Source organism: Colletotrichum costaricense, assembly GCF_030867565.1.
Source record: "Colletotrichum costaricense strain IMI 309622 chromosome Unknown Scaffold_17.1, whole genome shotgun sequence".
NCBI lineage: Eukaryota > Fungi > Ascomycota > Sordariomycetes > Glomerellales > Glomerellaceae > Colletotrichum > Colletotrichum costaricense.
The window spans coordinates 498164-519876 of NW_026848246.1; the positions used below are offsets into that span (position 1 = coordinate 498164).

The following is a 21713-nucleotide window of genomic DNA, read 5'->3' on the forward strand; positions in this document are numbered from 1 at the left end:
ATTCGTGAAAGAGTGATCGTCCCGTCGGGCTCGCTCGCCGCTCGCCGTGTCCGGCTGCAGACTTCTGTGCATGGCTCCCGTGGCCTCTGCAGGAGGTGATACAGATCATACAGACACCAGAGAGCGGCTGGCCCCCAAGATGCCAAAGCTGTTGTTTCTCCTCTAGTGGAACTTTGAAGTTGTACCTCAGCCCGCCCCTCCCTCTCTCTTTCTCGTCACCATTGTCTGGAACGATCTTGGGGGCAGCCGTTGGTCTTCCTTCCACGGCCCTTTGTTCTCTCGAGGGTCGCCCAACTTGTCAAACTTGCATGTTGGTTTGGCCATTCAAGTCCAAGTAGGCAGGGATGAGAGAATAAATGATGGAAGAAGTCATTCGATGGGGGATATTGAAGGAGTTGGGGACCCAACGGGGGAAATGGAGCTGGATCGTTGGATCGTTGGAAGGAAGTGGGTTTGGGCCAGAGAGCAGGGGCCATTGAGGCGCGTTTGTCCTCGCTTGTTTGCGCTGCCTCCACCAAGCCAGATCCTCCGGACATTACATCGCTTATTTGCACTGTTTTGGATAATGATATATGCAGTATAATCACAGTAGCACAGTGTCTGGTGATCGCAGGCTGGCGGCAGTCATGGTGCTTTTTTTAACACGCGCTAATTCCCGCGCCAGGTGGATCCCCGTGGCGATGCTGTCGAATCGTCAAATCAGATACCCTCCATGTTACCTAATCAGGGTCTTACGGTACGTACACACACCACGACATTTGAACTTGCCGCAGCAGCATCATCATCCAAACCTGAAGTGCGATGAACTTATCACAATCCCCCAAAGTCTTCACCTGCGATTATTCGCGCAAGAACCAGAGAACAGATGTGCCGACATACTGCACACGCAGTCCATTCCATTCATGCATGCATGTCAGAAGCAACGCTGTGTTGTTTCATGACGACATTCCCAAGAGTCCGATTGGTGTCAGCACGAACTAGGCACCTGAGGTAAGGTAAGAAGCTTGTTCTCGGACACATCAAAGGTCCATCAAAACTGCCAAAACGCCCGAGCTATTCTACGCTACACTGATTGTACACATGATGCCACAATCCAGGGCAAGGCAAGTAGGTACCTTGGCTCGGAACAGTGGCAGTCATGTTCCCCCTCTAAACATGATGGCTTCCCCTAGCCCCAGTCCTGTCATTGCTGTCATATTCATCCGCCGCCAACGGCCTCTCCTCCATAGCAACATAGTCACCCTCATCACTATCCACCTCCAAGCCCGCCGCCTTTTCCTTCTTCTTCTTCTGCTCCCTCGCCGCCTTCTTGGCCAGCTTGGACTCCCTCTTGGCAGCCTTCCTCTCCAGCTTCACCTGCTTCTTCTCCTGCCTCGACAGCTGAGGGAACTCGCTGTTGTCGCCCCTGAGCACGATACCCGGATGCACAGCGTTGAGCAGCACGAGCGCGAGCACCATCGGCAGTGCGTCGAGCCCGAACGCGTAGTTCTCGTTTGTCAGAATCGGGTTGTCCATGTTCGCCCCCGGTCCGAACTCGACCAACCGAAAGATGATCCGGATCTCCGCGAAGAATAAGTGTCAGCTCGGTCCGTTCATCCCGTCTTCTTGTCAAACATGTTCTGTCATACAGGGGTGGGGGGATAAGGAGGTGCAGGTTGCAAAGACAACTAAGAAAAGAAAAGAACTCACAATGATGAGAACCAACACCACAAACATCACCAACACCATGGCCCCGATCCGTTTCAAGTTGAGGTTGAATCTCTGTGCCCGCCTCATCTTGACGTAGAAGCGACCCATGAGCCCGCAAAAGACGATAATGAAAGCGAGCTGCAGCCCGCACCCAATCATGTACACCTGCTTGCCGGTCCGCAGGATGGGGTCGCCCGATGCGGCCTCCGTGTTGGACATCATCGCGCCGCCCGCCCCTTGCACCAGGAAGCAGACGACGTCCATGGTGACAAAGATTTTGGTGAGGGCCGTCGCTTTGATGCGGAACACGCGCTGGTCGGGCAGGACGAAGTAGACGAGTCTGGCGGAGAGCATGTAGGCGAATGCATTGATCCCTGGACGGCGTCAGCTTTCTAGCTTGGACTTTGGCTTCTCGTCACGCAGATGTGATACGGAGTCATGTAGTGAAACTAACATAGTGGAGCGAGTAGGAACAAGAGCTGCCCGCCAATCTGGTAACCAATCTGCTGTTGGTCCCTGGCGCCGAGGGACCGGAGAATGAAAGCTATCAGTTCCCACGACGCGCCGACGCAAAGAACCCAGCAGAATCTCTGTCTCGGCATTAGTTTTGGAAGCCATTATGAGTGGATGACGAGCAGCATTGCGTACCTTTCTGTAAAGAATGGCTTGGGCAATGTGCGCTACAAACGACATGCCAAAGAGAACGGCAAACGCGACGTTGCCTCTAAAGCTGGGATCAAAGGCGTAGTACGAGTTGCAGGCGTCGATCGGGACGTGTCCGTACTTGCCCGGGACTGCCGTTGTGCATGATGGCAACGAGTCGGACGAAGTTACGCTCGCGGTAGACGCACTGGTAGAAGTTGGTGTAGCCATGGATTGTCTACAGTGATTTGTGTGTGTTGAAGTTTGTCATCTGAATTCGTCCGAACTCACGTCCGAAGTCGTAGATGTTATATCCAATTCCCCCAACAAAGCGTTTGCTCTCCGACATGGCAGACATTCATCACGAAATGCAGAATGAGGCTCAGCTCTGGGACTTTGGTATTGGTTTTACTCGTCAAATACAGCGCCGCGCCGCGTCACTGGACGAAAAAAGCCCCCCGAATCCTTCGATAAGCTAGGCAGCCACCCCATTGGATTCGGGTAGAGCACCAAAGTCCCGGTTCGATGGGGCGCAAATGCCAAAGTTGTTAAGCTCAGCCAGCCTTATGACTGATAACGTTCCGCAAGTTGGCGGCTGGCTCATCCTCCACCGTGACGCGGCTCTGTTGAAGCTGCTGCATCTCTAGGGCTGAAGTAGGTACGCGGCGAAGCTCAATACGTGCATAAGGCGTCTTGATAGATACTAGATGACGATCGATGTGTATGTAGATCGAAAGCAAAGACAAGCCTCTTTGGTGGGTACGTCTGAAAGCTCACTTGCCTATTCTGAAATTTCTCTGGCTCGCGAGTGGACGATTGGAAGCCAGGTGTGGCCTGGTGAGAGAAGGGTCCATCGCGAATGCCACGAAAACGTAACGTAAATGGAGGAATGGATGCCGTAATGAGCTTGGCATCGACTGCCGTTTGCGAATATGAGACATTCACTTGGCACTGTGAACTGCAGCAAGATCTTGGGTCATGTCCCCATTACGTGGGTTCGTATGAAGAAAAATCTCACTGTGAGACTCCAAAGAAATGAAGCCATTGACAAGCTCAAGCGGTTATCGTCACAAAATGTGTGATGTTCCTGGCGCATCTTTTTTATTCTTAACAAGGAAGGAAGCCGCTGACCTAAGGGACTGAGGTACTATGTACTGACGCTAGACTCAAACAGACGGAAACACCTGCACGGGCCAATGGCAGTCGGTTGATCCGACCCCGCGCAGGTCTCCACCAAAGTTACTCGTTTCCAGTAAAAACAGGGTCCACTTTACCCCTGTTCTGCGCCGCAAAGACCTCCCGTTGCACTCCACTTTGGCACTGGTTGGAGACGGGAAGCTCAGCTATCTTCGTCCTCGGCCGACCGCTTCTCAGCATCCTGTTTTTTCTCTCTCTCTCTGTTGACCGCCTCCGTCTCGCGCTTTGCACCGTGGCTGAGTTGGGATCTTCTACTTGCTGCTGCATGTCGTTGCCGTTGCTCGTTTGCTTCCGCAGCTGCAAGTGAGAAATTACGCGGCATATCTTCCCGAGTACCTGATAACCAGATCAATCAGAGCGTGCTGACCGCTTGGCGACCCTGAATTGCTGACCACCGCAAAAAAGGAGGCATCTTTTCTCACGGCTACCCCCATTGGCCAATCCGAGTTGCGTTCCTCTGCTGCAGGATCGCGTTGCATACACACGAAAGAAAGGCACCGAGTAAGCACCAGCCAAGATGCCTATCCGCGTCAAGTCCAAGAAAATGCCAAAGTCCCGGGACATGAGCCCCGTGTCCATGCACTTTGACACGTTTGAGCTGCCCGACATTGACACGGACGATACCTTCCGCGAGGTCGTCAAGAAGCTCTCCGTGTAAGTTTTGCGCCCCTTCGTCTCATAGGCATTTCCCCCGTTGAGAGCCGCGATGCTCTCCCACCGCCCGCCGCCCCTGGACGGAAAACGGTTGACCGAGTTTTTGCTGACTTGACGGATCCGGTCTAGATACTTCACCGATGTCATTGTTCTGCCGAGCACCTTTGAGCAGCTGCGTACCACCCAGGCCGGTGAGCCGTTGCGAGTCTTGGTCGATCACTTAAATGCGACCTGCACCAACCGGGCCATCGTCAACGCCCTGCTGTAAGTCAATCTCCCATGCCTCTCATTTACTGTATTCTCCCAAGAGGGTGAAGCGGTAAAACGACCGCACACCGGCTCAGTCTCTAACACATTCCAGCGCCCTAAAATGGCACTATGCCGTCGACGAGGCCGAGTCCAACAAAGGCCTCTGCGAAGCCCGCGCCAACGCCTGTGAGATTGTCGCTTGGCGCTTCCTCACCCGCCTCTCGGAGCGCGAGGCTGTCGATTTCTGCCTCTACGAGATCCCCGACCCCAAGGAGCCGGCCACACCGCCGCCCAACGCGGATCTCGAGAGCAATGAAAACTCCCCTCTGCTCTCCGGCGGCAGCTGGTCCAACCGCAGCGGCAGCCGCCGCGCCTCCGTCCGCCCGGGAAGCAGCGCCAAGCGCTACCAGCTCTTGTCCTCACTCTCCAGGCTCACCATGAGCATGCACGCCGACCAGGACGAGGAAGAGGAGGACGACCCGACCTCGCCCTTCACCAACCTCAACGCTCTCGAGATCGCCGCCGTCGCCGACGCCAAGCGCTTCCTCAGCCAGCACGTTGTGCAGAAGATTGTCACGGGCATCTGGAACGGCGACATCATCTTCTGGGACAGCCTCTCGGTCCACGCCGAGAAGAAGCCCCGCTTCTACAACGCCCACACGACCGACATCTTTTCCCGCCTGCGCGTGCCAAAGTACCTCAAGTTCTGGGAGGCCTTCTTCTTCTTCATCTTCCTGTGCCTCTACTACTCCGTCCTCGTCACCCAGAACACCGAACGCATCACCCACAACGAAATCGTCCTGTACGTCTGGCTCGCTGCCTTCCTCTACGATGAGCTCAGCGAGTGGGCCGATGCCGGAACCATCTTCTATGCCACGGACATTTGGAACCTGTTTGACATGATCATGATAGGCATCGGTATCACCTTTGCCGTTCTGCGTAAGCAAGCCCCTTCCCTCGTCATCTCCTCCCTACAACGAGCTAACACTTTATCACAGGCGTTATCGGTATTGCCAACCACGACATGAAGATGACCGACACTGCCTTCAACGTCTTTGCTCTGGAGGCTCTCTTCATGGTCCCGCGCGTGTTCTCTCTCCTCAGCTTGTCGCCCTACTGGGGAACCCTTATCCCGTGCCTGAAAGAAATGAGCAAGGATTTCATCAAGTTCATGGTCCTCGTCGTCATCATCTACCTCGGCTTCCTCACCACCTTCTCCCTCATCGGCCAGGACGCCTACACCTTTTCCCACATGACCATGATCCTCACAAAGATCTTCTTCGGCTCCTCCTACGTCGGCATCGAAATCATGGACGACATCGACAAGGTCTTTGGCCCCCCTCTCATGATCATGTTCATCATCCTCTCCTCCTTCCTCCTCATGGGCTCCCTGACCGGTATGCTCTCCAACTCCTTCTCCCGCGTAATCACCCACGCCCGCGAGGAGTACCTCTACGTCTACAGCGTCTACGTCCTCGAGGCCTCGACCAGCAACCGCCTCACCCACTTCTACCCGCCCTTCAACCTCATCGCCCTCGTCATCTTCCGCCCCCTCCGCCTCTTCCTCCCTTCAGACGACAAGTTTCGCCACAGCCGCATCATCCTCCTCAAGGCCACCCACCTCCCCATCGTCGGCATGATCCAGCTCTACGAGAGCATCCGCAGCCGCGTACACTCGGACGAGTACGCCGGCTTCAAGGGACCCCGAGGTCTCACCGGCGCCACGAAGCAGCGCTCCCTCGGCGTCTTCCAGGCGAACCGCCCGTCGTCGGGATACCGCGCGGGAGGAAGATCCCCGCGCCCCGCGGAGCGCGACAATCATCCCTCGTCGCACCACTCGTCGCGCCCGCAGACCCGCGCCGCGGAAGCCGACGACATGGACGCGCCGTCCGTGGTCGAGGTGCGCATCTCGGAGCTCACTGACAAGATTGATAAGCTCACTGCGCTCGTCGAGGCTCTGCAGTCGCAGACGCAGCCTGGTACCTCCCCCTCCGCCTCCTCTTGAAACCTGGACTGCGATGGTCCATCCGTCTTGGTCTAGACAGGTAATGTTCGACCTTGCCCGAATTGGCCACTTTCCATCTTTGGCTTGATGTCAGGATGGTGTGTCTTACGCGCGCGTGTGCGTCTGTGTATGTGTGTATGTGTCTCGTCGATCAGTGAGAATCTTGGTTGGATATATCTGCATTGCCCGGTGCATCTTCGGTGCTTGTCTTTCTGTTTTTGGTTTTTGTTTTCAGTTCGATGTGCATATGCATTTTGCTCTTGTCTGGATGAGATGAAAGTATGTGAGACCTGGGTGTAGTCATGCTGATGCTAATGTTTTCTCGTGATCATTGGACGTCTTTTGAGTTGGTTGTTAGTTGGCCCTTGCAGTGATAAGCGAGCAACTTGTTAATTTTGGGAGAATCATGTTTTGAGTAGCGCTGGTGTCGTAGTACGTTAGCGAATCAAATTTGGTCTTGCTATGATTTTACATCAATAACATGCATCTTCTTAGACGTGACGTGCCAGTATCTAAATCTGGTTGCACTCAATATTTGCGGTATAAGCTTGCCTGTAAGCGGAGGCACGAAGGGAATTGCAGACACATCTCCTTCGATTTTGAAGAAATGGGACCACTGGACACGATGAAGATAGACAGTAGTCCACCATGCAGAACCTTCTTCCCTGAGAAAAGCCTCGTTTTCCACCATTCCTGAAAAACCTCAAGTCCATGAATTCAAGAAGTGAGGTTCGAGAAAGGGTATGGCGAAGCCACCCCCACCATCCACAGCCACAACCCAAAAATTTACCCCGCTAACGCCACCCAAACCAGCACAGAACAAGAAAGAACGAAAAAGGGTTCCAAGCTGCGGTGTGCTCCATCGACCAAAAGGTTGGACTCAAAAAATGCAAAAATAGAGGTTTGCACCTCGTAATGTGACAAGAGTGGGATTCGAACCCACGCCAATTACTTGACTAGCACCTGAAGCTAGCGCCTTAGACCGCTCGGCCATCTTGCCTTGATGGATTGTTGTCACTTTCCGTCAGGTGAGGGCTCAAGTTGTGTGGGCGGGTGAGTGGTCGGGCAAGAGGTAGTGGGGCGGGTGTGTCACGCGTGGGCGTTGTTGTCCCAGTCAGGAAGAGAGCCCTTGGGTAGGTATTGCAGACGTCGGATTTGCGGGCAGGGAAACGGTTTCTACTGATATGTGACACGAGCGTTTTGGATTCGAAGAAGTGAGCGTTTACCCAATTGGAGTCGGTATCCGGCCGGGTTCAGTGCCGATCTTCGGACCCCGCATCGCCGTTGGATCGGACCAAACTCCGACGTCCTTGGCACCTGGCTGACTTCAAGTCAATGCCAAATGTTGAAGTTTATGGCTGAGGTTAACATTATTTATTTGCGCTTCGTTAATTTCATGTGTTTGTCGACGCCACAAGGTCAGTCCTGCACCTTACTTAGAGTTTCAATAACGGTCAGGCGGTAGTGGGCTGTGATACCTTGACGGAAGATCTCGATCCTCGCAGCCATGAAGATGAGTATAGCAATTCAAATCTCTCAGAGGCTACTATATACACCTTTGACCTCGTTTACTTGCTAATTTGCCTCTATGTGGCGCAAGAGCTGGTCAATGTCCGCACAGCCATCCTAAACTTTGGAGCACCCCAGAGAGCCCGACTCTGATCAAAACCCCTCAAGTATGTGATGAGAACCGCCCCTGCTCTCATTTTAGACTTCCAAAATAACGTGTTTGTTCTTCAGAGAAATGCGTATATACACGAATATCTTTCATATGCATTGCTTTCCTAGGCCGCAGGGTGCGATTGGGTCACTGAAGCCTCTACCCTCGTGATGTCAAATCGCAAGGTGCGCTTGTTCAACCCGCGAGATCAATCCGGAACCATCTGAATCATGACCAACACGTAGAAACCACACAGCTTGATGACGGGAGAGGCTTCTTCAATGTATCGAAGCTAGTGGACATTCCGCCCCTCATGTTTGAGGCAGTTCCAAGCAAACGTTCTTCTTCAATCTATGTCCCGTGACATCTATTCTCGCATTTCTCTCTCTCATTGAGATAGCAAAACTTCATTTAGAACCGAGAATGGCCATGGAAATGCGCATATATTAGGGACAAGTGCACTAGAGCTCCTGTTAGGTAACCCATTCTGCATCATTCGTCGTCGGCAGCTGCGAAAGCGGTTGGCGACGAGCGCCGCTATAAAGCAGTCCTCATTTCTGCGAACATCATGGATGATTTTCTCACAAGGTTAATCATGCCCGGGGTGATACTCCTAAGCTTAACAATAGCAATCCTCGATCTGCCACTCCCAAATGTAAGATATTTCTACGCGTATATTCATCATCCTGCGTCCCCTAGACATACGCATCTCAATACACCCAAACCAACAACCAGAGACCAGGAAAACCCCGTAGAATCTGCCCTTGTAACGTCACAGCATAAATCTCAAGTCTGATCCCAAGCTCAGGCTGGACCCCTACCTCATCGGCAGCAGCAACGTGCAACAACAAGGACAACAAGCCGCCGGATACGGCATCTTTGGCTCTTCCCCTTCTTCTTCTCGGAACATTCCATCTATATACCTGCCCGAGTCGCCTATTGAAGTCCTTGTCTACCAAATTTTCAGCCGATGCTCAAGTACCTAGATCTAAGACCAGAACCCAAGAGATGGAAGAATCACACTACAAACCTCAAGCGGGAAGGCTGTATACGAAACCGAGGCAGTTGTACGAGGCGGGGTAAAGACTTAAGCCCGAAATCAGCTCAATGAAGTTCGCTTCGCCAGATCCTACTCATCTTCGTTACCATTCCTCAACCGCCGTGCAGTTCCCTCTTCGCGATCCTTCAAAAAATACAGCAAGACCAACTCACAGCCAGCCATCAGAAACGAGACACAAATACACCAAGAATGGTATCAAATGCAATCAATACTTTGTCTAACATTATATCTACGACAGCGTTGCGCCATTACCCACCATGATCCTAAGCCAATCATGCCGGACTCGCACAGCGCCCACAGCCACTGACTGACAATAGCCACAGCCAAAACGTATCGCTAATCTTTTTTTCTTCGCCTTCCTCACGGCGACTTGCCATCCGTCTTCTAGTGGTTGTTGTGGCGTCTATCTACAAAGGGGTGTTTCGTTCCAATTCGTTTGTCCGTTCCGAGGCCTCCGTGTTTTCCCGTCTTTTTTTCTTTTTGGTGCAGTCTCCCTTCATCGCGCCAAACGCGGAGGTGCTTTCCATCCAACTATATAAAGTCGGTCTGCTATTTATATATCGCCGTGTTCAAAAGCCGACAACAAGAGGGTTTGGCAACTTTCCGCGGTTGAGAGCATTCGTCGCGCGCATTAAGAGTATAACTTTCTTCGCAAATACCGCTTCCGAGCGGATTTCGGCGGCAACCGCAGCAGAACCGATTCCGTGGTCCTCCATCCATGATCCTCAGGAGTAGGCGTCGTCTCATCTTCACTGTCCGTCTCGTCTTCGCTGTCCGGCTCGGCCGCAGCGCTTTCCTACTGGCCTGCAGCGCTAGCCAGCTCGTTAAGCTTTCCTCGCTCCTCCTCGGTGAGCATGCCGTACCATTCCTGGAAGTTGGCCACGTTCTCGCGCGCCGCGCGCATGAAGAACTCGGTCAGGTACGCCTGCGTCTCGTCGTCGCGTTGGCGGGCACCCGAGCCTTCGATGAAGGACATCAGATCCGCTTTGGTGCCGCCCAGGCTAAGGTCGAGCGTCTCGGGCTCATCCTCCCATCCGTCGTCTTCGTTCTCCTCATCGGCGAACTCTGCTGCGGCGGCTACTGCTGCAGCATTTGCGGCGGCGTTGGCTCCAGACGCGGAAAGAAGCTCCTCGATGAGAACCTTGAGAATCTTCAAGGAGGCAGGAATGACGGTGTATTGGTCAGGGTCTGCTTGTGATGTTAGCAATCAGGCAGTCCACTCATTCAGCAGTCTACTCACTGGCTTTGGCGCGTGAGCGCGTCATGATTCTGCCATCGTTGTTGCTGTTCACGATGAGGTCGCCCTTGACCATTGTCTGGGCGAGACGGGGATCGTTCAGAGAGTAAAGCTTGGACAAAGCAATAACACTGCAGAACGTTAGTACTGGTTTACAAGGCTGATCTTGAGACACTTACTTTTGGCGAATCTCATCATAGCCTGCAAAGCTGACTGAATTCTCAAGCCATTTGCTCAGAACAACCTGCAAACCGGTGTTTCCATGGATCTGGATCTGGCTGAGGAATTCGACAACATCACTAGCGCCGACGAGGGACAGACGAGCAAAGACAAGGATCAGAGACTGGATGAAAGGAGCAGCCTCAGCCGACGCCAATCTGGTAGCGACAGCTTGCAACAGCTGAGGCAAAAAGGGGCCAAGACGCTCCTGTCCGGCCTTCTCGACGAGCTCTGCCGCGAGTCCGCCAACTTCGGAAGCAGAGTTGTCCTCAACAGAAGGTCCCAACAAGCGGTCAATGATATGGAGGCAGACTTCCAGACCCGAGCGGTTGTTCTCGTCGTGCCAGCCAAAGACTTGGTGGTGGTCATGCATCAGGAGGTACTTGACAGACTCAGCACCAGGACGAAGGACCTCGCCCTCATTCGACTCCATCAGCAGACGGTTCAGCTTAGGAAGCGTAGCGGCGACGAAACCAGCAGGCAGGGGCTCGGAGCCGTGCTCGACAAGCGCGGTAAGCAATTCGGTAGCAACGGTGACGAGGGGATCATCCTGGGTGACGTTGGCGGTGTTGAAGGCCGCAGTAAGTGTGGGCAGAATCTTGGCGCAAAGCGCAGTGTAGGAAGCGGTATCGGACAGGGCACGAACAATCTCCTCAAAGGCTTCGCAAATCAACATAGTAGCCTGGAAGTTGGAAGCGCCAAGCTTGGCAACCATGAAGAGAAGGTCGACGGAAGGGACATCCTGGGAGAGGACAATTCTGGTGTCCATGTTGATGGCTGCACGCAGAGACTCAGCAAGAGTAACGAGGAGCTCGTCGGCATCCTCCATCTCTTCGGGGTCCTTGTTCTGCATGTACTGCGCAATAGCGTTGATGATGGGAACTTGGCGGTCGGAAGTGACCCTGCCGGAGCGGATGAAGCCCTCGACGGCCTTGATGCAGGCGACTTGAACAACCTCGGACTCTTCGGAGGTGATGCATTGGATAATACGGTCGAAGAGAGCGGGAGGGGTCTGGAAACCACGGGCAAGGGTGCCTCCAACGAGGTAGCCTCGGGCTCTCAGGAGGGGCTGCTCGTTTTGGTTGACAGCGTAATCGACCAGGCCGAGGTAGGCCTCGGACAACGCCTCGGGGATGGGCTTCTCCATATCCTGGAAGTCGCTCAGGAGCATGTTGAAAAGGTAAAGTGACGCCTCCTGGCTTCTCCACGTGGACCCATCGCCGGGGAAAAGAGTCTTGGTGTAGCCAAACAGGCCCTCGACTGCCTTTTCGCTATACCACTCGCCAAGCTTAATGAGCAAGTCGCCGGATGCCGTGCGCGCAGTGTAGTTTGCCGTAACGCTAGTCTCCTCGGCAAGGTACAGAGAGCAGTCGATATCCCACAGCTCCTCCTCCTCGCGGCTGATGCGAGAGTATCCGACAACCATCTTCATGACGTCGACCATCCAGGGGGTCTCCCCTGCCGAAGCGTGGGCAGACAGCTGGGCCTCGAGCTCGGCCTGAACGGGCGGCGCGCGGAAGCACTGGTTGAGGAAGTCCAGCTCCTCGAGAATCAAAAAGTCCAGAGTGTACGGCAGGCTGTCCGAGTCCTCGAGACGGCCCTGGGCCTCGTGTCCTATGTAGAGGTCCTCATGGGGCTTCTGCAAGAGGGAGAGCTCCTCCCAGACGGCAGTAAAGAGGCTCGTGCTGTGCGGCAGGAGCAGGTGCGGGAAGACAGACTTGACCTTCAATAGGGTCTTGACCACCTGCAGCTTGAGTGCAATAATGTGGTTCCAGCTCGGGGGCTGGCCGTTGCTGGTGAGCTCGCCAGCGGCTTCGGGGAGGCGGGACTTGAGCACCTGGGCGAAAAAGGGGTACCAGTCCTTGAGCGCCTCCTCGGCGAAGCCCCTGACTTCCTTCATATGGTCCTCCTTGATGATATCCATGAGGTCGAAGCACGATCGGAAGACTGAGATGGCGAGGGCGCGCAGATTGGGTTTCCGGTTCTCGTTGAGGGCGACTTCGGTGACTGCCTTGACAATATCCCGCGCCATGGTGAAGAATTGGTCCTCACTCAAGCTCTCATCAATAATGTCGCCCAGGACTCGCAGGGCGCCGTGAAGTTGGACGTCGGTGCTCGTGGGGATGACGCCCAGGACGGTAGGCAATAGGCTGGGCCATCGCTCGGGGAAGTCGGCCGACGCAATCTTGCCGATAGCATAGCTAGAGATGGGGAGAAAAGCACAAGTCAGCAAGGCGGTTGTTCTCTCTTTGGGGTTTCCTGTAGACGACGATTGGGTTCGAGATGCTTCGGGCGATGTCGAATTGGGAACTCCTAGGCAGAGACGAGCGCACCACCATACCTAGCAGCAACCTTGACAGGTCTCTTGTCCTCATCGCTGAGGGCGATCTCGAGCAGAGTATTCCGCAGCTGCTCGCGTGACGCATCGGAAATGTCGACGGGGGGCTTAGCAAAGTCCCTGTCCTCTGTGTTCCAGTTCTTCTCAATAAAGAGGCGCAGAGTGCTGAGGGCGGCCTGGCGGATTGCCACGTCGATGGAGTTGTGGTTGGCGATGTTGGCCAGCGATGTAGGGAAGGCCGGGTTCGCGCGAGCGTGCTTGAGCTCGATCTCGGCCTGCTGGCGGGGACCCTGATCGGAGCTCTGGGTGTTGGCCAGCAGCGAAACCAGCTGGTCCTCCATGTTGGGCACGGTTTCGAGGGTTCGTGACTGTATGTGTGTATGTGTGTTATAACCCGTGCTTCACACGCTCTTGGGTATGATGGTTGCGACGGTCGGGAGCGACGTGCGTGTGTCCGTCGTTGGACTGCGTCGGGCTTCTCGTTGTGGGTTGTTATGCGCCGGGTCGGTGGTCTTTCGTCCCCAGGAGATTCGGAGGCGAAAAGGAAAGCAGGTGAAATGCTTAGCGCGACCCCCACGGGATATTGTCCAGGAAGGAGAGAATGAAGAAAGTGAGGTGCGGTGTAGAGCAGGGGGTCCTGTGGCTGACTCAACCCAAGGTAGACGGGTAAGGGAAGAGAAGGCGGTGGGTTTGGGGAAAGAGACTAAAAAGTGGTGGTCGTGAGGGAAGAGTGGACTCCGTGGGTTATGTGAGAGTGTGAGGAAGGAGAGGTGTCGTGGGAGTAGGTAGATTGTGTGTGTGCGATGGCGGGCGGTGGTGGCGGTGGTGGTGGTGGTGGTTCTCTGGCGATGTTTCTTACTTTCTTTTTGGCGGGGTGGTTTGGTTTACCGTTGACCTTAGCTAGACGCGCGAGTGGAGCCTTGGGACGTGCCACAGCCCACTTGCACGTTTCTCAGGCACTCTCACAGGCCAGACGTTTCTACAAAGTATCCGTACGTCCAGGGCAGTAAAGGTCCAGGGTGCCTGCCTTTGGAGGGGTTGTTTACAGGTACTTGGCGCAAAGTACCTCCTCACAGGCTTCTGTCTTGTTTGGTACCCAAGGTAGGCACGAATAGAAGAAAACAAGTGGTGAGAGCAGGACAGTCAGCCAGCAGCAGACGGAACAGCCCACCATTGAAACAAAACCCCCGACCAGCGCCAGAGCCAACGCCGCACCTCTTGCTCGCTACCGCTAGTGGAACCCGGTGCCCGCAAAAAGAGGGAGGCACCCGACGGAGAGAGAGAGAACTTGGAAGGAGGGGTTCGCTCGGCAATTTTCAGAATGGCAGGCACCACACCACACCACACCACGCTACAAGATACTTACCTTCCCATGGAACCAATCTTGCAAGTTCCAAGTGCGAAAAAAACACAGGTAAACATGATAAAGGGAAGGGCACGGGCCGTCTTGCGCCTTTAGCAAACCCTACTTTCCCCAACTCGAGCAGTGCTTAGGTAATTACACCGTAAGTAGGTGCAAACATTGGATGCCACCAAGCACTCGAAATGTCCCAATTCTTCACGAGGGATGCCACTAGGGTACCTCAAATGCACTCTAGGGAAGGTAGCGCGGGGTCGGACCGCAATGTAAGAGTATCTTTAGTCGGAGGTCTGGGCGGTGTACCACGTCTGGCCTTCTTTGTACCCAAGCACCTCAACTTATGGCAGTTCAGCCAGCCCAATGTCTCAAAAGAGCAGACAGGAAAGAAATAAGAAACAGCCGTTCACCGTCTTCCGATCCGTAACCTTGGGACAGCGGTTGGTACGACGGTGGAAAAAAAAAAAAAAAAAAAAGAAAAAAGGGTCCATCCTCTCAGCCCAAAGGACGATTCCACCCTAAGCTTGGGCTTCACAGCATTAGATTTTGCCAAGAATCATCATCTCCCCCTCTACTTGCCAAGAGGGCGTCACTTCTCACATTTCCACCCCCTCACTCCTCACTCCTCACACTCCTCACGTAATGCTCACAAGTTTGTGATCTTGATGCTTTCGATTCAACCCAGTCGATCCGGGACACGCACTCACTCACACTTCTCTCAGTCTTCTCTCAATACCTACAACATCTAGACCGCCGCAGACCCCTATTCCCCTCCACACACCAACCAGAAAAAAAGAACATACCACATCCCACATTCCGTTCCTTCATTCAATCCCATCCAACCCATCCGCCAAAAAGCCCAAGAGTCCAGTGTCCCTATTCCATCCCGTTCCATTCAATCCCCATCCCCGTCCCTAAACTGTCCGTAGTCTACCCCGTCCATCTTGCCTTGTCTGCCTGATGCCCACCTGCCTGCTCAGACGCAACTAGACGGGCAAAGGAAAAAAGAAAAATAGAGGTCCGCATCAAACCCGTTTCTCAGGCTTGGTCTCGAATGCCGGGCCTCTTTTTTTGCATATACCAGTGAATTAAACCAGTAAGCAAGTTGTAGTAATGGTACACCCCGTACCTGTTAAAGAAAACCAAGGACTCGCTCGCAACGCAACTAATCCGCAAGAAAATGAACGCCGCAAGCCCCCTGTCCAGTCTTATACACACACTCTTTTCTCGTTCTCTCTCTGTACCGTCAAGTACCGCATCGCAATTCTGACACCAATCTTGATCTCGGTCAGATGTTTCTTCAGTCGGCACCCTTCATGACCGTCCGCAGACTGACAATCTCCCTCTTCAGCCGCGCGTTCTCCTTCTTCACCCTCGCCGTCTCCTCGCTGTGTTCACGTAGGCTTCGGATGAGCTCTTCCTTGTCTTCTCGGCCCTTGCCCTTGAGCGCCTTGACAATCTTGCCCAACTCGCTGTTGAACTTTTCGTACATGAGCTCGTTCTCGGCCGTCGATTCTCTGTACAGCTGATCAATGCTCTTGACTTTTGTCTCGGATGCTCTCAGCGTGCTCTCCATGTCGCGTTGGATCGCCGTCTGTCGGTCCGTCAGCTCCGACATCATCGTCGGTATCCGTTCCTCGAGCGTCTTGACCGAAGCTGTCAGCTTGCGCAGGTCCAGCGTGTTGGTGCGTCCACCGAGACCAGAGTTGACTCGTGACATCTCTTCGGCAATCTTAGACAGCTCCGACTGAAGTGATGCGTCGACATCCTCAACCGCCTTCTTCTCCGTCTGCAGCCGCTCTCGGAGCTTCTGTGGCGACTGTAGGCGGAGCTTGCCGCTTCCCGGTGGCTTGCCAGGACTCGTAGATGGTCTGGGGATTGAGTCGGTCGATTGAGAGACTGGGCCTATCGGGCGAGTCGGTCTGAGTGTTGGGATATTGGAAGTGGACAGGCCTCTAGCATGTCCCTTTGGTGTACGGCTGGGAGTATTTTCGCGATCGGGGGGCGCTGGCGGTGACGAGAACAACGCTTCAGGCGACATGGGGTTCTCCTTTTGGCGCGGCGAGATCATGCGAGGAGACCGCAGGCTCTGGGATGTCGGGCTTATCGGTATCCTAGATGGCGAGGGTATCCGGGGCGTCGAGTTGAACTTTTCTGAAGTCTGCTTGTTGATGCGCAACGGCATCATCGCTTCCTCAATCTTCTCCCTGGGGTCCGTGATCGTCGCCGCCTCCATAAGGCTTCGCAGATCAGATAGAGAGCTACGCCGCTTCTTCTTTGATGACTTGACAGGAGGCGTTGACTCGACGTCGGGCTCACCGATCGTCTCCAGGCGCATGTCAGGCCGTTGCGAGCTGCTCGGTCTGGGAAGCTCGTCAAAAGCACCAGCAATCGGTGGTCTGTCTCTTGAGCCGGGTCTTCTCAGCTTGTTAGGCCCCGGTTGTGTCCCCGAGTCGATTGACCTTGCCCGTGACGATGTCATCTTGGATAGACTAGAACTCGAGGCTGCATCTGCAGAGGCAGGGTGCCGACCATGTTTACTGAGCGTGCGCCAAACGGATGGCCGCTCCGAGTCGTTCTTGCTGTTCTGCCGCAGCAAAGTGTCGAACCCGAATTTGCGTCTGATTGAAGACGTATTTGAAGTCAGCGATCCCGAATGCGACTTGCCGCTACGAGAGTTCATAGACTCGAAGGCTTGTTGAACAGTCAGGTTGACGCCGAACCCGGCATCGTCAAAGATTCTATCGCAGTCTTCGACAAGACGGTCCAGCAGGTTGATGTAGGCTTGCGCTGTACCATCCGAAACGAGAAGTTCTGCAAACGAAACCGTCAGGATGCCTCTGTCGCCATCATTGCCACAGCCATCAAGCAAGTCGGCAAGCAACTTGATCAGAGCCGTGAACGCCCTTTGGTTTTGTGGCGCCATCTCCTTGAAGATGAAGTTGACAAAGTCGGCAAAGTTTCCTGGTACTTGTCGGTTCATACGCTCCAGCAATGTATCCAAGGTCTGCTTCGTCATAATTGGACCCATCTGCTCGCCCCAAGCGATGCGAATGAACTTCTCAAAGGCAACAAATATCACATCCGCGCTACACTCGGACGAGGCGTCGAGATCAAACGGACTCTCAATCAGCCGGTTGTAGAGATCATTGACCAGGAGTTCGTCGGCAAGGGATCGGTTCAGCAGCATCCGCCCGATGATACTACCTTTGCGGGCCTGGAGACTGGCGACGTATCCTGTAAAGGTCTGCTCGAGCCGTACGAGGGGGTTCTCGGGGCGGTCGTCGCCGCCCATTTTGATCCCGTCTTTGCCCCTGGCCGAGCCGTAGATGGACCCTGCTTCACTATTTGCTCGTGAAATTGGTGGAGGGAACACATTCGTCACGGGCGTTCTGCTGTGCTTAGGCGGGCTATGTGCTTCAGTGTTGGTTGAGCCACCCCAGATGCTGGAGAAGAGTCCCTTCACTGGGGAAGAAGCAAGGAACGACCTCGTCTTCTCTGCCCTCGTCATGAGCGGCAGGCCTTTGAGAATCTTGGTGTAGTATGATACCAACGCGGGTGCGAGTCGCATATTTGACACGCTGAACTGCGTGCCCAGTAATTGAATGACTGTGCTTCACGTTAGCGTTTCGCTTCTATCTGGCAGATATGAATCATCTTACTCCGTCGTGTAAGCGTCGGCAAGAAGTCGTCCAGCGCTACATCGTCTGTGAACTGTTTGCCGTTCAAGCCAGCAGTCACCATCTTCACTTTCTTCAGGTCGCCGCTGTTGACGTTGACCGTGATTTCAACGCCGTAATGTCCAATCGGCGCACCCTTGGTGCCCTTTTCGTGGTCAATGACGATGCGAATGGGTGCAGGCTCCCTCCGGCCATCAATGAGCTGGTCGGCGCCCTCCTGGAAGACGGCAGCGAAAAACCCGAGGTTATTATCCGACATTCTGATAGAACGAAGGGTCCACGAAGGGTCCTCGCGCTCCTTTTCCGAGAACCGACCCTCCACACGGGCCTTTACAATGTCTTCCGTCCACTTTGACGCTCTCGTAAAGGTCTCCTCCAGCAAGAAGCACCGCGACGTGACAGCGGTGCCCGTCACCCACTCTCCTGCATGCGCTCCCTTCATCTCCTGGGTTGAAGTCATCCAAATAAGCTTGCCATCTGTCGATTCAGTGAAGCGCACGTCTGCCAGATTATGCCAGCCTGTGAATGCAAGCTCGTAGGTCGGCTGGCCACCGGCGGCATTCGTCATGGACAAGAGAAGACCCGCTGCTGAAGGCTTGTCGATTTCGCGCAACAGGTCCTTGCCAATCATTGGCTTCGGGCCTAGCTTCTTCAAAATGACCAGGCAATCTGAAAACAAGACGAAAATACCGGCGCGCTCCGCCGCCTCCGGGGGATCAAGCACACGGTAGGGTGCGGGGAGCTCCACAAAGTCGGCTGCGAGGATGAGTCTTCCTTGGGGCTCGAGGTCAAGGGGCCAACTTTCAACCATGTTGCGCAGGCGGTTCGTCACTTGTGGCTTATCTGGGATAGGCTCATCCATGGAGCAGATGTTTGTAATGATGTCGCGGGCTTTGAGCATCGATTGCAGCGCGGGATGTGTCATGGGAAGACAGCTCACAATCTGGTCGATGAGCAGACTGTATCGGGGAAGACGCTGAACGGGTTCGATGAGAATTGAGCGAACAGTCTGCTCGCCCGTCTGCAGAACCCGTTGACGGAAGCTCGACTGCTGGTCCAGGAACGAGTTGAGAAGCGTGGGGAAATGCTGGCTGGCGCGAATGTACTCCTGGTAGCAGTCTGTGAACTTTGGGAACCACTCGAGGAATACCCTCGCGATCGCCAGTGCGCCTGTGGGATCCTTCATCTTGGATGGCGACCCCAGCCTGGATCCCGTCAGTGCAACCGTCGTCACCTCCATATCCCTGACAGCCTCCTCCTCGGTGTCGTCCATAATCTTGCGCAGCTCCTCCATGAAGGCAGAGTTGACCTGTAATATCCTATCCGCCGACCGTGGGAAAAGCTTCTCGAGCTCTTCTTCGGAGGGGCTCAGGCTGCTCGGGTCACGCTGTTTCGCAGATTGTCTAAAGTCGTCGGCGATGTGCTTCACCAGCTCATTCAGCTTCAGCACGTATCTCTCCTCCGTGTCGACCAGCTCCCCGAGCTTCATTCTCAGATCCACCTTTTGATCCTTGGAGAAGGACTTGCTGCGATTCAGCGATGTCGGCTTAGAAGGCGCCCGCCGTAATCTGGAGGTGGGTAGGAAGAGAGGCTCGCCGAGCAGCTTCACCAGTGATGTGTATCCTCCATATTGCCGTAGAGTTGGGTCCAGGAACTCGTCGTCATCCTCGGGCGCGTCGTCGAGATCTTCGGGTTGCAGCGGCACAATGGAGCCGGGAGGCAGGACAAAGTCGACGTCCACGTTGCTCAGGTGTTGGGTCTGCAGGGCGGTCTGTAACGTCTCGAGAACTTCGACGGTGTTTTCGCTCTTGATCATGTTCTTGGCGAGGTCAGCAGCGTGCTGCTCGCCAAAGAGGGCCGGCCCACTCCCCGGGCGGCGCCCCCTTGTGGTCGGGTATGTGTTCTTGAGGTGGTTCTTGACGACCTCGGGCAGCTCCTGGAAGTACTTGTACAGGCCAAAGGCGAGGCCTCGGTAGATCTCGTCGCCCTGCCATTCGCGCGGCAGGTGGTTGACGACGGCGTAGAAGGGCGAGTTGGGTTGGATGGTCAGGCGCGGGAACGACTGATAGCCGGCGGGGCTGTAGACGTGGATCTGGACGCGGGAGCTGTTGAGGGTGTAGTTGGCAGTAGTAGAGGCGCCGTGGAAGATGAGGACAGGCAGGTGTCCGAGGAGGGGGTCGGAGGCATGGTATAGAGTGAGCTGCTCTGCGGACAGAGCCAGCTCCTCGGTGACACGAACCATTGTCGGGGCTGGCGATGCGGTCGATCGGTCGGTCGGTCGCGTGGGCTCGTTTAATGGGCCAAGGTCATTGCTGACTGGGCGCTGACCGAAACACGCAAGGCAAAGGAAAGTTAAGAGCCGTAAGGGGTGTAGGAAGTCGGCAAACGAGTGTATCGGTTTCGGTGTCCTGTGGTGTGTGTGCGTGTAGTGTGTGTGCGTGTGTGTCGACCGCGTCAGGCGCAATGTGGTGGTGGTCGAGCCGAGTCGAGTGGCGGTCGAGTCGATGACTGAAGGCCAAGGGTAGCACCGGGCGTTCGCGATGCGACTGTCGACAAAATGGAAATAAGGCTTTCGACGTGCCGGCCAAGGGAAGAAAAAAAGAATCAGGGGGTAAAAGAGCGTGAGGAAAAAAGTTGGCAAATTGCCAGGCTGGCTAGCGCGACCAAAGTTGGATAGATGAAGATTGCAAGCGCAGCGATAATTACCTATCGTGTGGTGGGAGTGGTGGTGGTGCTGTCGGTGTCGGTGTGAGTTGGCTGGCGTTGAGCGCAGCCGGGGTCGAGTCGAGTCCGTGGGTTTGGTTGACCTTGGGACTTGGAGAAAGCAGCGGGCAGCAACGGGGGACCTCAGCAACGGCAGCAGCAACAGAGCCCCAGGTATACAGCGACAGCGACAGCGACAGCAGTGGTGGGGATCCGTCAGATAGGTAAAGTAGGCAATGTCAAGTAAGGTAAGGTACTTCGTAAGGTAGCAGTGTATCCGTAGTATGGAGGTTAAGGCCTGAATGAACCGGGCTGGGCTGGGCGGTCTGTAGTCCGTGGGGCGCTGTATGATGTGTGTGTTGTTGTTTGTTGTGATTGCGATGGAGCTGCAAGCAAGAGAGGTGAAGCCCAATCCAAGGTTGATGGAGTGTAATACCGTAAGGCAGAGGGGTCCTGGTTGGGGTCAGGAAGAAGGCCCCATCAATGATTAAACAGCAGGACCACAACGATGAGATCCTGGTTCAATCTGGCTGCCCTCTCTGGCAACTTTGTTGAACCCTTTGTTGACCCTCAACCTCTGAAGCAGGCCAAAGACGCAGTGAAACAAGAAAACCAGCCTCTTGTCCTCCGTCAGCTTCCTAGTGGTTGTGTCCTTTTTTTTTTCTCTTCCTGACTAGGTTTTCTTGGGCTGGCTTCCCTCTGTGCCTCTTCACCGACACTCCCATGCAGATGCAAGTAAGTGGACGAGAACAAAGAGGGTTAGAAATGTGACGGGGGGCGAGAGAGCGGGAGAGGGAGGATGACGAAAACGCCAGACAAGGGGAGGGAATTAAGCGACGAACGCCTCAGTCCTGGACTCGGGCTAGACTCTTTACCTTGTCGATGAGAGAATACACTGATAATTCCAAGATCTCTATGGACAACAACAGTACATCAACAAACCATATAATATCCGGACTAAAAAGTCAAAAAAGAAAAGAGTCCTAGACGACGGAATAAACACCCACTATTGACTGGGAGTCG

At 54.5% G+C, this 21713-nt stretch overlaps 4 protein-coding genes across 4 annotated transcripts; 1 reads left to right on the forward strand and 3 right to left on the reverse strand.

Annotated features, from left to right (window-relative positions):
- Positions 1-1149: 1149 nt before the first annotated feature.
- CCOS01_13359 (RTA1 domain-containing protein) lies at positions 1150-2562 on the reverse strand (the record flags this gene model as incomplete). The annotated part of the gene is made up of 4 exons (XM_060461505.1): positions 1150-1560; positions 1690-2063; positions 2144-2279; positions 2338-2562. 4 exons carry the CDS (start codon positions 2560-2562, stop codon positions 1150-1152), a joined length of 1146 nt encoding a protein of 381 aa, XP_060307933.1.
- A 1483-nt stretch (positions 2563-4045) lies between these two features.
- CCOS01_13360 (ion transporter) lies at positions 4046-6436 on the forward strand (the record flags this gene model as incomplete). The annotated part of the gene is made up of 4 exons (XM_060461506.1): positions 4046-4182; positions 4312-4446; positions 4544-5370; positions 5430-6436. The coding sequence occupies 4 exons, from the start codon at positions 4046-4048 to the stop codon at positions 6434-6436; spliced, it is 2106 nt and encodes a 701-aa protein (XP_060307934.1).
- A 3516-nt stretch (positions 6437-9952) lies between these two features.
- On the reverse strand, positions 9953-13291 carry CCOS01_13361 (importin-beta domain-containing protein; the record flags this gene model as incomplete). The annotated part of the gene is made up of 4 exons (XM_060461507.1): positions 9953-10344; positions 10397-10524; positions 10573-12813; positions 12954-13291. 4 exons carry the CDS (start codon positions 13289-13291, stop codon positions 9953-9955), a joined length of 3099 nt encoding a protein of 1032 aa, XP_060307935.1.
- Positions 13292-15607: 2316 nt separating this feature from the next.
- CCOS01_13362 (RhoGEF domain-containing protein) lies at positions 15608-20229 on the reverse strand (the record flags this gene model as incomplete). Its single annotated transcript, XM_060461508.1, has 2 exons — positions 15608-17916; positions 17970-20229. 2 exons carry the CDS (start codon positions 20227-20229, stop codon positions 15608-15610), a joined length of 4569 nt encoding a protein of 1522 aa, XP_060307936.1.
- Positions 20230-21713: the final 1484 nt, after the last annotated feature.